At 47.0% G+C, this 14,863-nt stretch overlaps 4 protein-coding genes across 4 annotated transcripts; 3 read left to right on the forward strand and 1 right to left on the reverse strand.

Moving 5' to 3' along the window:
* Nucleotides 1-74: 74 nt before the first annotated feature.
* BHQ10_005942 (uncharacterized protein) lies at nt 75-3,444 on the forward strand (the record flags this gene model as incomplete). The annotated part of the gene is made up of 5 exons (XM_040878473.1): nt 75-200; nt 281-498; nt 555-919; nt 968-2,925; nt 2,977-3,444. 5 exons carry the CDS (start codon nt 75-77, stop codon nt 3,442-3,444), a joined length of 3,135 nt encoding a protein of 1,044 aa, XP_040734446.1.
* Nucleotides 3,445-5,446: 2,002 nt separating this feature from the next.
* On the forward strand, nt 5,447-7,692 carry BHQ10_005943 (uncharacterized protein; the record flags this gene model as incomplete). Its single annotated transcript, XM_040878474.1, has 5 exons — nt 5,447-6,188; nt 6,234-6,320; nt 6,372-7,277; nt 7,331-7,451; nt 7,506-7,692. 5 exons carry the CDS (start codon nt 5,447-5,449, stop codon nt 7,690-7,692), a joined length of 2,043 nt encoding a protein of 680 aa, XP_040734447.1.
* Nucleotides 7,693-8,277: 585 nt separating this feature from the next.
* Nucleotides 8,278-10,675, reverse strand: BHQ10_005944 (uncharacterized protein; the record flags this gene model as incomplete). Its single annotated transcript, XM_040878475.1, has 4 exons — nt 8,278-9,978; nt 10,029-10,295; nt 10,344-10,523; nt 10,577-10,675. The coding sequence occupies 4 exons, from the start codon at nt 10,673-10,675 to the stop codon at nt 8,278-8,280; spliced, it is 2,247 nt and encodes a 748-aa protein (XP_040734448.1).
* Nucleotides 10,676-11,509: 834 nt separating this feature from the next.
* Nucleotides 11,510-14,484, forward strand: BHQ10_005945 (uncharacterized protein; the record flags this gene model as incomplete). The annotated part of the gene is made up of 5 exons (XM_040878476.1): nt 11,510-11,660; nt 11,725-11,819; nt 11,876-12,040; nt 12,088-14,403; nt 14,458-14,484. The coding sequence occupies 5 exons, from the start codon at nt 11,510-11,512 to the stop codon at nt 14,482-14,484; spliced, it is 2,754 nt and encodes a 917-aa protein (XP_040734449.1).
* Between the last annotated feature and the right edge of the window lie 379 nt (nt 14,485-14,863).

A 14,863-nucleotide genomic window follows, 5' to 3' on the forward strand; every position in this document is an offset into this window, starting at 1 on the left:
CCGCTTGCAAAATTCCAAAAAAGACGAGGGGCATTCCTCTTTCTCGAAATGTGTTGGACTACAAGATTGTGAAAATGGATTCCCCTTCAGCGCCATTGATAGTGTCGCATAATGGTGCTTTGGAAGCACCATCAAAGAAAAAGCCCGGTAAGCCCGTGGTGCCTACCAAAATGGAGAAAGAGGCGGATTTGGTGATGGGAGTAAGTCATTGTGATTAGCATTGTATGATTTTCGCCTACAAAAGCCCTAGCTCAATTGACTGACCTTGTGTTGTCTCAAGACAAATAACAGTAGTATCGTTTCAAAACGGAGCGTCGAGCTTCGATACCTCCCCCAATACCAATTCTTTCGTCCGTTCGTGAAGAAACCGCAGAGAAGGGCCCCATTAATCAATAGAGGGTACTGGCTTAGAATGCATGCCATTGCTGAAACAGTCCGTCAATTTCTACAAAGCCCAGATATGCGACCCAAGTTTGTCCTGAATCTTGGTTGTGGATAGTGAGTAAATAAGAGTAACCACAGACTCGCGGAGGTGTATTAAGATCTATGCGTAGTGACCCGTTGGCCTTTCAGCTCCTTGAGACCGAGAAATCGATATGTGATAATGCGACGTTTGTGGATATTGATTATGAGAAGTTGATGGGCATCAAGACGTCCGTCATCCAACAAACAGAAGAACTGAAGAGTACACTGGGAGATATAAAAGTCTTTCCGGCTCCAAGCCCTGTACTTCTACGAGCTTCGCATTACGTCGCCGTGGGCTGTGACTTAAAGAACTTGAAAAAACTCGAAGAGGCTTTGAAGGAAGTTCTAGGCCCTTCTCCGGTCTCAATTCTCTGTATAGCCGAAGTCTCGCTCACTTATATGGATGTTCAATCAGCAGATGCTCTCATCTCATGGTTCCCGACGTTAGGCAAAGGTATTCACCTTTATTTGAAGCTTTAAAATCTTTGCTTACAATGTCTAGATATACAATTCTGTGTTCTGGAGCAGTACTTTCCAGATGGGCCTAATCACCCCTTTGCGTCTACTATGATGAAACACTTCCACAAACTCCAAGCTCCTCTTCATTCGATCCACAAGTATCCGACCATGTCTTCGCAGGAACAACGATTTACTTCACAAGGCTGGCGTTATGCCTCTGCCAGGAGTTTGTGGGACATTTGGAAGGATGATGCATTTCTTAGCAGATCTCGACGAATAGGACTGGACTCTATAGAACCATTTGACGAGTGGGAGGAGTTTGCCTTATTCGCCTCGCATTACTCTGTTGTAACAGCATCCACTGTTGAGCGAGAATCTTCGCCCACAAGCACTAAGAATGGAGCTCAAAGCGACTTACCGATAGCTTCATTGAAGGTGATATCCCATCGCCCATCTTCCTTTAGAGGCCATCGGAGATTCGCTGCCGTGGTTCCAGATAGTGATCGATCCATAGGCGTCCACGGAGGGCTAGGAAGCCAATCTCGTCTTTTGTCTACAGATATTTATTATAGAGGCGAAGAGGGTATTCAGCCCAACGGCACTTTGCCGGCTTACCAGATTTCAGCACGCATGTGCCATACCATCACAGGCCTCCGTGATGGGGACTGTCTCTTAGTTGGAGGTCGTGCATCGCCTGACGCGGGGTTGAATGATTGCTGGATTCGAAAAGACAAAGTTTGGAAGCCGACGCACTCTTTGCTGTCTCCTCGCTTCCGCCATTCTGCAGTACGAGTCCAATTGGATGACGTTGAAGGTGTGTTGATACATGGCGGAAAGAATAGCAAGGGTGACATCTTGGAAGACTGGTTGCTCTGGAATGAGCAAAAAGGATGGCAGACCGTCAAAGTAGCAGGACATCCCGATATTGCTAGTCGATTTGGGGCTCAGATGGTAGCCGTTGGTACGTCGTCCGGTTATCTATTCGGAGGCATGTCCCGGGATGGAATGGTTTTCGACGACTTTTGGAAGTGGAGTCTAGAAATAGGCGAAGATGGTATCGCGATTATTCAGCTCGCGGATTTATCTGAAAAACTACGAAACGCGACAAATCTAGCAGACTATGCTGCCGGGAGATTCGGCGCAACGACGAATATTATCTCCAACAAGCTTCTAGTCATAGGTGGAATTGGCATTAGAGGTGTTCTTCCAGAGACAATGGAAATTCTATGTCTAGACATTGCAGAGCTTGGTCAAAACGAGTGGAGTTCCTCGATCTTACAAACTGTCGCTGCTCACTACGAGTCACCGGTATTACGGCCCCTTCTCGCCGGCCATATCTCAGGAACTGTCGATGATTCGGTGATTGTGGCTTCTGGTGGAGTGGTATGTTTTTCATTCGGAACGTTCTGGAACAATTACATCTGGCAAATCTGTGATACTTCCGTGAACGCTCGGGAAGATTGGAAGTACCTCCAAGTGGCTGAAAAGAGATCAACACAACCAGATGCATCTAATCAGAAAATTCCCATCAGACCGAGTAAGCCAAACGATATTAAAAGCATCCCGCGCATGACCGTCCAAACAGCCGCAGATTTCGAGTCTATTATGAATCAAGCAGAACCAGTTGTGATCACTGGACTGAAAATAGGAGCATGCACCGAGAAGTGGTCAAAAGAGTATCTGGTTGATACTCTTGGTTCTGACCGTAAGGTCGTGGTCCATGAGGCCCAGAGTGATCATATGAATTTTCAGAGGAAAAACTTCTCATACAAAACCAAAGAGTTTGGCACATTCATGGACGAGATCCACCATGGAAGCCGACAATATCTGAGATCGATTTCGAGCGATCAACCGGCAAAAAAGGCGGCAAGCTTTGAGCAAGATTTTCCTGAGATTAAGAGCGATTTTCTTCTTCCGGCCCAATTGAATTTTGTCAGTAATAATACTCACAGTTCTCCTTTACGTATTTCAGGGCCCGTTACGATGTGGTTACATTATGATGTAAGCATTCTCGACTTTCTTTCCTCAAGGATGAGCTAACAAGAGATGTAGGTCATGGCCAACGTGTACTGCCAGATTCGCGGGCAGAAAAAGCTGGTATTATATCCCCCATCAGACGTAGAGTACCTGCAGCTACCGCCCGGGGCATCAAGCTCCACACTTGACATCTTCGCCAACAACGGCAAGATCAAGACAGGACAAATAGTGTCCATACCACGTACATCCCCTCACAAAGCGACACTGGGCCCGGGGGAGATCTTGTTCATTCCGCCGCTATGGTTGCATGCTGCCACACCTGTGGACGGAGTTAGCATCGCAGTTAACGTGTTCTTTCGCAATTTGGAGAAGGGATATGCTATGGGGCGAGATGTTTATGCCAATAGGGATCTCGAGGCGTATGAGAAGGGGAGGAACGAGGTGGAGAAGATTGTGAGATCTTTTGATGGGGTTCCGCCTGGCATTGCTCGTTTCTATTTAGTGAGACTGGCGGATGAGCTGAGAGACAAGGCTCGTGTGTGATCACTACTTATACATCCAATACAAATACACTGAATAGAAAGCGTTAAGCAGATCATTTATGGATATAAAAAGAGTATGGGGAAGTTTCCGTGATTGGCTGTTTGTATACAGCATCGAACAATGAGTGGGACCAGCATTGAAGTGAGGGGACGATTCAAGCGGGTACATCTGTTGGCCCTTGTTTTTTTTTTTGAGAGTCCCTAAGTCCATCTATCTCTCTGCCTCTAGTTTGTGATGTGGATGGCGATATATTCTTATCTCGTGATAGGTATCTTTACAGCCATAGACCATGTTTTGATCTTGACCTGTAGCTTACTTCATCTAACATTGTCCGACACGCCGCATTCAGTAATAGCCTGGAAGTGAAATCAATCATCCGACATTCAGACAGTGGGGACCATGACGTCTACACAAATCAGATGCACCAGGCAATTCAGGTTTCCATGGATCGACAGTCGACTGCTTGATAAATTGATAATTATATCAGAGGATCATGGTGGGAGGGGCTTGGTTTCTGCATCTTTGACCAGGTGGTACTATGTTCTCTGCAAACGGTTGTTGTCAACGTGGTCGGGCCATATCGAAGGGATGAATTACATTTACTTACTGAAGATCGATACGCATGCGTTGCTATAGCTATGTACAACTATTGTATATATGTCTCGCCACTTGTGAGAGCACACAAACACAAACAGGTCAATTGACATAACGACTACATAGTTTGTATTCCATGACGCAGTAAACATTGGAACAAGACGTAGCGCATACGCTAGCTGTAAGAAACAAGCCAATATAAATACTTATATCTATCCAGCTGACAATTCCACTCGTCTCCGGCCGGTCTAGCCCACGGAATGCGCGGAGTTGATTGGGTATGATGTACCTCAGCGGGCCCGATTGCAGCTGTATTATCCGTATTGCCATTACGACTGGCTCTGAAAGCAGAAATATGCTTGTTTGTTTGTATTCAGTTTATCAACAGGAGAGCGCTGAATGCATAACAGACACTGATATTTTGGGAGAAGGAACGAACGGACTAGGTCAACCCATATATCGAGCGATAAGACTGTTATTTTCAGACTAAAAACGCCAGTGCTGCGAGTTCACCCACCCCGAATGTACAGATGGGCCAATGACGGCCCTCGTAATATTACCATCCTCTGAGTTTGTACGTAGTGGTAGGTTCGGACAAAAGTCAATTGTATGGCAGACCTGGTAATTGACAACGCTCAATACAACCATTGGTAGATGAGATATACAAGCATATGTGTTGTCGTAATGTGTTTGGTTTCAGCTTCTACAAAGCAACAAGATGAATTCCTCATGTCATCAGTCTTCTGAGAGTCTGCTTAGTTCTAACACGAGACTCAATATCCGTATCCTAGATAATAAGATACTACTGTGTACTAAGTACTAGCGCACACTTATCACGGCGTATATACGCTATGATTGGATCTTGCAACAATTGGGGCAGTTTCCTCGGGACGTGGGCCCGTCGTCCGTTCATTCTCTCCACCCCCGCCAGCATTATCTGAACTGACCACCATCTAAGTTATTTCTCTTTTTCTTACAGAGACAACTCAAGTGAGACATCAATCAGATATATCTCGTACTCAATTGCTCACTGCAATCGTCGCTTCTTCGTCCATCAGTCAGTTCGTCTGATTTGAAAGCGCGCCGTCCAGCCAATCCCGTTCTGTCGGGCACTGGAGCCACCCTTCATGTGGGACAACATCCTTTCCCCGCTTGAGCGACAGATCCATACTGCTTGAGATAGACTGACTGACGTCTCGCCGTACAGACCAGCCAACATCTTCTACACTTGTCTTTGACTGGCGCCTGCACAGAATTGGACTTTGCAGAACCAGCCTGCAGGTGAAAAGTTCTCAGGTACTGCTTCAGGTAGAGGATGCTCTTGAAAGACTGCCTGCTTGATATACGCGCTTGCGAAGATTGATACACGGCGCAATTTTATAAGAATATCGACACGTCGTATACTACAATGGCAACTGTTCTGGTCCAACAACAATCAATTCGACACTCCGTGACTCCTCCACCCGTCTCTCCAGCCCTCAGTCTCAATGTACGCCCTCGCACGCCCACGTCTATCCCCAACAAACACATCCCCGTATGCCCGCCCGGCTCGGCGCCATCCGCAATCTCACCAGTAGAACAAACCGGCGTCTCACTGACCTCGCTCCTCTACCCGCCTGATCGCTTCAAGAAGCTCACCAAATCTCCCCCGGTTTACTCCATCAATGGCGCCACACTTGTCGCTGCACTGGACCATTTAGCTACTCAACCCTTGCCGGACCCGAAACAGGTGTTTCCCTGGCTGCATGGTCTACACCCCTTCAATGGAGTGCAATCTGCTTTTTTTGTTAATCGGAAACGATCGCTCAGGCGTATACCGAGATGTTTCCGTTCTTTGACGCTGGTCAGTCTGGATGGCGATCTTACAAAGTCGCGTCTGCGAGGCGCCGTGTCTCTTGACGAGATTCTCGACACGAGCGGTACGGAGTTCATTGATGCCGATCCTATATATGGGTTCTCTGTTCGCAACTTTCATATTCAGACTGCCAAATTGGCGCCGCTATCGGATATTGTGATTTATGCGGAGAAAAGTGCCGACCCGTTCCAATTGCTTGATGCTGCGCAGAAGGTGGCAATTGCACAGCAGAACTGGCGGATGAAACACGATCCTGCCCAGGAGACCCCTCTGTTCAATACATTCATACTATCGGGTAAGTATACTGACTATGGATCAGACTTGTGCTGACAATCGGCAGATGCGTTCGAAGATTTCGAACAACGCTACCATGACTTGGTCGCAATAGATTCACAAGGACAAATCACAGGCAAAGTGATGGATTTTTGTGAGTGCTACCATGTCAGACTAGTGGATGAGTATTGACTGATTGATCTAGTCCAATGGGAACGCAATGAAATGTGCAGCATGTCCAAGACTTCTGAAATCTCGAAAAACGTCTGGCTAGGCCCTAGTCCCGATATACTCATGTCTTCAGACGACCAAGACGTAATGGACACAAATCAATTCGACTTGACTATTGAAGCAATTGATCTTGCTCCCATTCCTGGTCCTCGATATTTGGATGGCGTGAGCAAGAGTCTTGCGAGTGAAGAATGGGCTGAAGGCATTTCAATGCAGTTTCCTTCTTCGGGGAGTATTGTGCCGCAGCTTGAAGCGAATCGAGACGTAGAGGATTTTGTGAATACAGTCCGATGGCTATACTATCTTGCCAACCCAGAGGACAACGGATCGGACATTGAAGAGCTGGATGACATTCCAATGGAGGACTCGGCCAAATCATACAAAATATTGATTCATTGTGCAGATGGCTATACGGAAAGCTCACTGCTAGCAATTGCATATTTCATGTTTGCTGAAGGTCTGCCACTAGACCAAGCATGGATCAGACTCCATCGTGAAAAAGGCCGCAATTTCTTTGCATATCCATCAGATGTTGTGTTTCTACGGAGCATTCAGCAGCAACTTCTCGAACAAAGCCCCGCCGCCGCGAGACTGAATTTGGATTCTCTTTGCGAGCCAGCCTGGCTTCGGAAAATGGACGGTTCATTGCCCAGTCGCATACTTCCGTATATGTATCTTGGCAATCTGGCTCATGCGAACAATCCTGATCTTTTGCGGGAATTGGGCATCAAGCGAGTGCTTAGCATCGGGGAGCCGGTCTCTTGGTCCGAAAAGGAGATTGAGAGCTGGGGCGAGGACAATTTGATGTTTATCGGTCAGGTTCAGGATAACGGAATAGACCCATTGACGCAGGAGTTTGAGAATTGTCTTTCATTTATCGGTAAGTTGTATCATGTATGCACATGAGGTTTAGCGACTGACTTGATTCAACAGAAGCAGGCAAAGCCGATAGATCAGCTACATTAGTTCATTGCCGCGTCGGCGTTTCGAGATCTGCGACCATTTGCATAGCTGAAGTCATGTCCTCCTTGAAACTATCCTTTCCTCGTGCATAGTAAGTTTCTCCTCCCCCTATCTACTATGAGGCCAATAAACTGACGAGAAGAAGCTGCTTCGTCCGCGCCAGAAGACTAAACGTCATCATCCAACCCCACCTGCGCTTCGTCTACGAACTCCTCAAATGGGACGAACATCAGCAACAGAAACGCCGAGAACCGCTCCGCCGAGAATTGGAATGGACCAGTGTTGCGCGCGAGATCGCGTTGATGAATAAGCCGTATTCGCGCCAGCAATGATCCACCTCCCCACGATGACTTGATAAGATTGTTATTGGCGATGATGATGAATATAATGAATGAGAGGATACAAAAAAAGGAAGGAAAGAAAAAGCAATATATACACGATGAAATGACTCAATTACGAGAACTGAATGACACTGGAAACGACTATGGATAGGATCGGGACAGGACAGGTACACGGATATGGAAAGGCACAGGAGCGACGGATCAGGACCTGGGTCATGGAGTTTTTTCACAGGGCGTTCGATTTCTTCTCATCTTCAAATGCTTTGTGCTATTTCTTTTGACATGATACATTTTATGACTTGGTTTTGCTTCTTTATTTTGCGCTATTTATGATTCATGTCATTTCATGTCAGCTATTTGTCATTTTTTCCTAGTTTTACTTTTTTATTTCTTGTACGAGTGCGATTGATGGATTCTGGGTTTATGGGGTCATGTATGAAATGCGGGATTCTTTAATATGATTCTCTGATCTCTGCTGGATTCTCGTGGCAATTTTGAGACGTCAAATCTGTGATGAGTAGTAGATTGACTTGCTACAAATTGTAAGACATGCATATTTCATATCTACAAGGCAGATCAACACCGCTCAAATACGCGGTACAATCCCTTTAGATCAGCAACTTCGACAACGCCAGGTAATAGACCGTTGGTAGCTACCAATCTCGCTCGCACAGCGGGAAAGAGGACATGTTCCAGCATTCGTATGAGTTGCGTGCGGCGGGTTGTTATACTTTCGTCTTCTGTACTGGCTTKTGGTGATTCCTCATCTTCTACCTCCTCATCCTGGGATGCCGGCTTTTTAGCCGGTTGTGGCGGCAGTTGCTCAGGCGTATAAAAAGCAGCAAGTTCGCGAAGAAACCCGCGGAAACACTCCTCTTCACTCGTCCAGTCCACGTACGGACCTAGTCTGAGCAAGAATCGAGGTAGTTTTGCCAACGATGGTATATACCCCTTTAATAGGAGCGGGATTGTGAGTAATTCACCTTCCTCAGATATCTTCATGGAAAAATATTCGTCTAGCATGTCACGGCGCTCGATTATTGTGTTCGTCACGATTTCTGGTGCTCTTTGAAAGATATCTTCCATTTCGTCATTTGAGGAGGACGCAGCCCCCCCTTCAGCATTGGCTTGATGCTCACTGCGTTCAATTTCTGCGCCGAGTTGCATTAGGTCAATTAGTTTCGGCGGCGGGTCGAGTTTGATGATGCCGAAATTTCCAAAATCGGTGAGTCCGATCTGGTAGAAGAACTCGCTGCAGATCATGCCATAGTCGACTAGATATAACTTTACGCCAGATTGAAGTGCGACAATGCGTCGACGCTCGTCAACGAGGCCGACGTATGTATGCGTTGAGAAGAGTTCGGTGAGTCCGTTGTGCATCTCATTTCGTACTGTAGCACGAAGGTGTTTCACGGATGTAAGTCCTATACGAAGCGGTTCGCGATCTGTTGTCTCATAGTGCAGGCCATCGTCTGGGTTTTCTACTTCTTCGGCCTGATCTGTGTCTAATTGGGTGCTGGATGACGCGGTAAGAGATGGTAGCATAGATGTAATCTTTCGCATGCGCGAGTCTGTGCGAACAAGGTTATTCTCATAGGGCTTTTGTGACGAGGGTACTGCGCCCATTTTGCGAGCCTGAGAATCGCTTGGAGGCGTCTCTGGAACTCTGGGCACACCAGGCAACAGAGTCTGGGTCATGAACGTCCGACTCGAGTCCACCTGCGCTAGACGGGTGGTGATCTCGCTGCATATCGATTCTATAATCTCATCCTCGTTTAGAAAGTTCACTTCTCTTTTAGTCGGATGGACATTGACGTCAACCCGATTTGGTTCGATTTCGAGATCAAGGTAGATAAAGGGGTGTCCACCTTTGGGTAGAAATGTTGAGTATGTCTGTTCAATGGCTTTCTTAAGTGCCGAAGATTCGACTGATCGATGATTGATAAATAGCAAAATAGTCGTCCTCTTGACGTGATAATTAGCGTTGGTAACCAGCCCGGATGCCCTGAATCCCAGTCTCTTTGTGTCTTCAACATTGAAGTCAATCAGTTCATTTGCCACGGCACTTCCATGAATCTGGCGAATTCGATCAATAGTGGATGACTTAGCAGCAGTCGAGATGCTGGGGCCTGAATCGCCGTGCTTTTTACACGAAAAGGCAACATTCGCGCAATGAACTGCATATCGCCCTACGACGTCAAGTATCTTGGCATATTCCTCACTGGATGACCTAAAAGCACGTCGTCGGGTCGGAACATTATAGAAGAGATCTTCAACCTGTGCAACAGTCAGCTTAATCATTCATTCATGATCTAACATTGGCTCACAGTGATTTGAGTTCCCCCTCGTCCAGCCGTGGGCTTCGGTTTCACACTTTGACCGGGCTTTGCTGGTACAAGTTTACCATCACTATAATGTGCTCTCCAGGCACAGCTAGAACTGGCAGTTTTGGTAGTCACTGTCAGATGGGAAATATGGCTGATACTCGCCAAGGCTTCACCACGGAAGCCATAGGTGCCAATAGCTGTCAAATCCTCAAACTCTTTCAGCTTGGAGGTGGTGAATCTTTCGCATAGAATTGGTAGATCGTCCACCTACAAATCTAATTAGCTGATGAACATCCATGACGGGGCGCAACTCACGTTAATTCCATGGCCGTTATCGGTTATTTGGAGAAGCTTGAGCCCTCCATCTTTAACAAGAACCTCTATTGACGTGGATCCTGCATCTACAGAGTTCTCGATGAGTTCTTTTAGAGCATGCATTGGGGCGACGATGATCTCCCCAGCGGCGATTTTGTTGACCACATCAGGATCTAGCGCCTGACCTCGTGTCAGCATCGAATGCGCCAAGTAGCGACAACATAAGTACATACCCTGATACGGCGCTGCTCATTTGGTGCAAGCTCTGCATCATCAGCAGTGCGCTTGGTCCCTCGTGGTTCTAGAGTCTCGATATCCATCGCGTCGCCCATCGTAATGTACAGCACACTCCGTAATGACGACGGAATTCTTTTTCTAGCGAGCACCCGGTAAAACACTATCAGACCTTAAAGCTCCAGACATCAAGCATCTGAAAAAAGCCCTATATCATCAAGCCGCAGATATCGATCAAACTCGAGTGCTGATTGTTGATTGTTTGGAGCTTGCAGTATCGATGATTGAAGGTGGATCCGGCGGAGTCCAATCTGGCAGCTGCGATGGCCGTACCTTCCACCGTGTACCTCATATATGCCGATGATGATGAGATACTCGAGTTTCCCTACTATTTACAGCTCTCTTCTTTCTATAGAGGCGCAGTTACTCTCGACTTGACAGACAAGAGCAAAATGAGCATTGTTGTATGAGATCACGTGACTTGGTTAGATGCAAGAGGATGTAAACACAGCTCAACGACGAAGTCAAGACCACCGAATGGACATCAAATAATAGTAATGACAAGCAAATCATAGATATCAGATTACTTTATCCAAATTTTCCTTGAGATCGTCTTGAACAAATAATCAAGCAGTTGATGTTGACGCTTACGTGACCCTGTTTGTTTTGTTTGCATCTGCAGGGCAGTCACGACCGACGTAGCTCCACAGCGGCGAGACGATATCACGACGCAAGCTTGGAGTGCCTGCTTTCAACCCAAATCCAACTCCATCTCCATCACACCACACACCTCCATCCACCCACTTCGCAACTGTATAACCCTCGGAATCTACCAGGTGAAACCATCGGAAGCTTGATCTGGTGTTTCATCCCCTTGCTCTCGTGATTCTTCCTCTTTCTATACCATCGTCGAAGCTAGCCGCCCAGGCTCCATGGCGAAAGAAGGCCAGCGGTCAGCAGCTGCTGACAAGGGAAAAGGCAAAGCCGACGATGCTCGCGAGCTGAACGGACAGAAAAAAGACGCAAAGGATGATAAAACCAAGGTTGGAAAGAAGGAAGACAAAGATGATGAGCTACAAGAAGGTACGGTGACAAATCAGCCAATTCTGCTTATCCATTTCGCATCATCGGTTGCTTGAACTTGAAGGCTCGGTACTGATCATCATTGAATTCACAGAGGAACTTAACGAAGAAGACCAAAATCTCAAGAATGAGCTTGAGATGCTCGTGGAGCGACTCAAGGTACGTGCCCTTCAAGCTCCGGTAGCTACCATTCACTAATCCTCAATCAAAAACAGGAACCCGACACAACCCTGTATCGCCCCGCCTTAGATGCCATCAAGAACTTTATTAAAACATCTACGTCGTCGATGACAGCTGTTCCGAAACCCTTGAAGTTCCTTCGACCGCACTACGACGAGCTCACGGAAGTTTACGAGAGATGGCCAGCAGGTTCAGAAAAGGTAGGTTTCTATCTATGCATCAGAAGGAACATGCTCATTTCCTGTAGGACTCCCTTGCAGATACGCTGTCAGTCCTCGGAATGACCTACGGCGTTGAAGACAAGCTCGAAACACTCAAATATCGCCTTTTGTCGAAGTCTCCAGCCGAGGATCTAGCCTCATGGGGCCACGAATACGTTCGACACCTTGCATTAGAGATTGGACAAGAATACCAAAACCGATTAGCCGAGGACCAAGAGTTTGGTGATCTCACCGAACTGACTCTATCCCTCGTTCCATACTTCCTCACACACAACGCCGAAGCCGACGCCGTCGATTTACTGAGCGAGCTTGAGATGATCGAGGAGATCTCCAAGTTTGTGGATGAAAACACCTATCAAAGAGTGTGCCTCTACATGGTCAGCATGGTCAACCTGCTCACGTATCCGGAAGACCACCAATTTCTTCACACAGCGCACGAGATCTACGTCCGATACAAAAAGTTGACCCAAGCGATCGTTATCGCTATCCGTCTGAACGATGTTGAGCTTATCAAGTCCGATCTTGCTGCCACTGAAGATAAAGCTTTGAAAAAACAGATGGCTTTCTTGGTTGCTCGCCAGCAGATCTGGCTCGACCTACCTGAAGAGGAGGATGATCAGGAGCTGGCGGAGTGTCTCAACAACACTCAAATCCCTACACACTTCAAGGCCTTGGCTAAGGAATTGAATATCCTTGATCCCAAGATGCCCGAAGATATATACAAAACTCACTTGGAAAGCAGCAGAGGTGCAGGATTGACAAATGTCGATTCCGCTCGGCATAACCTGGCCAGCGCATTCGTAAACGCGTTCGCTAATGCTGGGTACGGAAGTGACAAAATGATGTTGGTTGAAGGTGACAAGGGACCTTGGGTGTGGAAGACAAAAGACGATGGAATGCTATCCACCACAGCTTCGCTCGGTATGCTGCTGCACAGAGATGTAGAAGGCGGTCTGGACAAAATCGACAAGTTTACATACGCCCAGGAGGATCAGATCAAGGCTGGTGCTTTGCTCGCCATTGGTATTCTTAATTCTGGTGTCCGTCTTGACTCCGATCCTGCAATGGCTCTCCTCAGCGACCCTGACAACATCGAAAACAAGAGCATCCCTATGCGCGTGGCATCTATTATGGGTCTTGGTCTGTCTTATGCTGGTTCCAACAAAGAAGAGCTTTTGGATGTCCTCCTCCCCATCGTTGAAGATGTCTCTTTAGATATGCAGCTCTCGGCTATGGCTGCTGTTTCTCTTGGGCTGATCTTTGTTGGCTCGTCAAATCATCAAGTCTCAGAAGCAATTGCTTACACATTAATGGATGAGGAGCGACAAAAACAACTCAAAGATAAGTGGACAAGGTTTATGGCACTGGGATTGGCTTTACTTTACTTCGGACGACAAGAAGAGGTAGACGTGATTCTAGATATTCTCAAGGCTGTTGATCATCCCATGGCTAAGCCCACAGCTGTACTAGCTTCCGTCTGCGCGTGGGCTGGCACTGGTACTGTCTTGAAGATTCAGGAACTTCTTCATACATGCAACGAGTTCATCGAAGACAAAGAAGAGAACAAAGGCGACGAACTCGTTCAGTCGTATGCTGTTCTGGGTTTATCTCTTATTGCTATGGGAGAAGATGTTGGCCAGGACATGATTCTACGACAATTCGGACACTTGATGCATTACGGTGCAAGTAACATTCGCAAGGCTGTACCACTTGCGATGGGACTCATCAGCCCCAGCAACCCGCAGATGAAAGTTTACGACACCTTGTCACGATACAGCCACGACAACGACAACGATGTCGCTATTAATGCCATCTTTGCCATGGGTTTGACCGGTGCCGGCACCAACAATGCTCGTCTGGCGCAACTACTCCGACAGCTTGCTAGCTACTACCACCGTGACCAGAATTCGCTGTTCATGGTCCGAATTGCCCAAGGCTTGTTGCACATGGGCAAGGGTACGGTCTCCGTCAATCCCTTCCACACAGATCGCCAAGTGCTTTCTCGAGTAGCTGCTGCAGGCCTCCTTACTGTCTTGGTCGCCATGATTGATGCCAAACAATTCATCCTTGCCGAGCATCACTACCTTCTCTATTTCCTCATCACAGCAATGCATCCCCGCTTCCTCATCACTCTTGACGAAGACTTGCAGCCTCTCACTGTGAACGTTCGTGTCGGTCAGGCTGTTGATGTTGTGGGCCAAGCTGGTCGACCAAAGACCATCACTGGATGGCAAACACAGAGCACACCCGTACTTCTCAGCTACGGCGAGCGGGCTGAGCTTGAAGATGAACAGTATATTCCTCTCAGTAGCACACTTGAAGGCTTAGTGATATTACGCAAGGTAAGTTTTTTTCCTATTTCTAGTCCACAGACACATGGCTAACCTAGGTAATAGAACCCCGAATGGGAAGCTTCAACTTAATGGTGTCGTGTATACTCATATCTCTGGTTTGGAATTTGGAATCACTATATGGCCTTTATGCGCTTGATTGGTGCGAAGGCCATACAAGAACATCATGTTTTAGTAGATGCTTCCGGCCCGTGCGGGCTTATTCCTGTGAAATATCTGCAATTAATAGACTCAAGTTTAAGATGCGTCTAAAAAGATCCAAGTAATCCAGAGTCTAAATATTATGCATACTACATTTTTTATACACTGAAGTCGTCCGTGTCTAAAGACAAGGACGCCTAATTGGGCTACAAGTTAGGGCTTAGGGCTGCGAACTTTTTTTCTAATTGCGGGGAGTGTCATGACTGCCCGACTTTTTCATGCATTGAAGGTCCTTGTCACTACACTTCTC

The sequence above is a fragment of the Talaromyces amestolkiae genome, assembly GCF_001896365.1.
Source record: "Talaromyces amestolkiae strain CIB chromosome Unknown scaffold10.1, whole genome shotgun sequence".
Classification (NCBI taxonomy): domain Eukaryota; kingdom Fungi; phylum Ascomycota; class Eurotiomycetes; order Eurotiales; family Trichocomaceae; genus Talaromyces; species Talaromyces amestolkiae.